The sequence below is a fragment of the Etheostoma spectabile genome, chromosome 4 (genome assembly GCF_008692095.1).
Source record: "Etheostoma spectabile isolate EspeVRDwgs_2016 chromosome 4, UIUC_Espe_1.0, whole genome shotgun sequence".
In the NCBI taxonomy this organism is placed as follows: Eukaryota; Metazoa; Chordata; class Actinopteri; order Perciformes; family Percidae; genus Etheostoma; species Etheostoma spectabile.
The window spans coordinates 30,682,449-30,685,031 of record NC_045736.1 but is presented as its reverse complement, the minus strand read 5'-3'; the positions used below and the strand labels follow the sequence as shown (position 1 = coordinate 30,685,031).

General features: G+C 41.5%; 1 protein-coding gene across 5 annotated transcripts in view; it reads left to right on the top strand.

Moving 5' to 3' along the window:
• Window positions 1-2,583, top strand: part of ephb2b (eph receptor B2b) — a 131,295-nt gene that overhangs the window by 62,933 nt on the left and 65,779 nt on the right. For all 5 annotated transcript variants that reach the window (XM_032513529.1, XM_032513527.1, XM_032513528.1 and 2 more), the window contains exon 3: window positions 1,427-2,111. In XM_032513529.1, coding sequence (XP_032369420.1) covers window positions 1,427-2,111 — 685 coding nt within the window. The remainder of the gene's footprint in view (window positions 1-1,426; window positions 2,112-2,583) is intronic.

Genomic DNA, 2,583 nt, shown 5'->3' with positions numbered 1-2,583 from the left:
TGATGCAAAGTGGCTCTTGGGGGTTGAGAATGGGATTTTTCGACGAGGTCAAGGTCCTGACCTGCTCAGTGGTTAGAGTGCATGGTGTTTAAAGCTGGTTTGATCCATGGCCAGGAGGCAGGAATACCACAGAGGCTGCATCTGGAGTCTGTACAGTCAGACCGAGTACTCAAATTGGTGTGCAAAATTTGGACTTCGAAGTTGAACAGGATACTCAGAAAATCTGGAGTTAAAGTTGTGCATTCATTGTTCTTGATACGATTACCTGTGTAATATGATTTAGTCAGTTTAACGGGACTTTGATTGTGGAAAATTCATGTCACGTTTCCTCACTGTAGTGAAAGGAGCGTTCACTAGAATGTCAACAACCCATTGCAGTTTGTGCTATGATTGTGTCCTATTAAGACTCAATAAAAGGTAGGACACACCATCACATAAACCAAGGAACTCTCGGCTCTGTTCAAGTGACTTATTGTCACGTCTCCAGTTTCTCTTAAAGCATTACAAGATGTGAGTAGTTTCCTCAATGCGAGGACGTGAAAGCAGAGAGTAACATCAAAGCTTTCTGCCTCTACAAAGCAAGGTTTATATGTTTTAACGTCCCAAAATGCAACACCTAAATACAAACTCTGTGGAGAAGTGAGTAGTATTTTGAATAGATCAGAAAAAAGGCAAACTGATCGATGCTGTAAGCCAAGTCGGGTCTTAAGAGACAACTTCATAATGCCAACCTACCTTTGTTGGTTTTACCCGTCAGAGTTAAGTCAAATTACAAAGTGCCAGATGACACAGTTTATATACCCACAAAACCCTAAAAAAATCCTAAAATTGGAACTCATTCTGTATTCACAAAGCACCTGTTCTCACACTGCTGATTAAAAACATTAACACATAATCCCCAAATAGTGAACCGTAATCTCAGTCTCATTCAAATAAATCAACGCTTGGATTAATAAAATTAAGTAAAAATAACCTTTACTTACTTGACTGAATAAACTTGAGTACGGGTCAGAGTAAGTAACCCATAACATTGTTAATATCCCAGTATTAATGGGATGACACCCTGGAAAGGCTGGAACTATTTTGTTACTTTAGGCCTGTCTAATGTATCAATGTAAACTGGTTTATTGAAGATATTTAGTTTCGTTGCACCATGTAATCAATATAATCAAAACATTGCTTAAGCAAGTATTATAAAGGATGCATGAAAACTTTCTTGTTATTGCTGCAAAACAGCGGGAGCTTTATCACATACGATATTAATAAAAGGAATATAAAGACAATTCACTGCTTTACAGCTGAATTGCACTTTATTGAATGAATCAGGTTCTTTTATGTATGCTATGCGCCTCAATTACCAACTTTGTTAGTTCTTTTCACATGTAAAAATGTTAACTTAGTGTTTATGTCTGTCCTTGGCCAACAGTGGGAGGAGGTGAGCGGTTATGATGAAAACATGAACACCATCCGGACGTACCAGGTCTGCAATGTTTTCGACAACAATCAAAACAACTGGGTACGGACAAAGTACATCCGGCGCCGGGGCGCTCAGCGGATCCACGTGGAGATGAAGTTCTCGGTGAGGGACTGCAGTAGCATTCCCAACGTGCCGGGCTCCTGTAAAGAGACTTTTAACCTCTATTACTATGAATCCGATGCCGACACAGCCACCAGAACCTCACCGGCTTGGATGGAGAACCCCTGGATCAAAGTCGACACCATCGCAGCGGACGAGAGCTTCTCCCAGGTGGACCTAGGGGGCAGAGTGATGAAGATCAACACTGAGGTTCGAAGCTTTGGCCCAGTGTCGCGGAATGGCTTCTACCTGGCCTTCCAGGACTACGGCGGCTGTATGTCGCTCATCGCTGTACGCGTCTTCTACCGGAAGTGCCCCCGTATCATCACTAACGGGGCGTTGTTCCAGGAGACGCTCTCGGGAGCAGAGAGCACCTCCCTGGTGGCTGCAAGAGGCGTCTGCATCCCCAACGCAGAGGAGGTGGATGTGCCCATTAAGTTGTACTGCAATGGAGACGGTGAATGGATGGTACCCATCGGACGCTGTATGTGCAAGGCTGGGAACGAGGCTGTGGAGAATGGGACCGTTTGTCGAGGTATGTTTAGCTCTTATTAAATCTGCTAAGCCTTATGAATCAGTCCACTCTGCCATCATAACAGAGATATCCAAACACTGAAGAAAACAACCCATACAGTGTTTATTCTTCACTGTAGTATGTTCAGGGATCCATCCACTGCTATTTAATTGATGGTATAAACTATATAGTGATCTATGTTGATGTATTAAAAAAAAAACTAATGGAAGGTATACATGATCATAGATAGATTGCATGGATTTTTTAACTGAAGCCATCATATTTCAATAAAAATGATCAGCGTTTATTTTGTGTATTTGTGTTTATCCAACACAAATACACATATATATATATATGAAAATGGCAATTCACATGATAATTCTGTGAACTGCCTTTTGAAGTTGTAAATGTGCGTATTTATATAGCGCTTTTCTAGTCTTAACATCATACATGAAACATTCACCATTCACACACATTCATACACTGTGGCCGA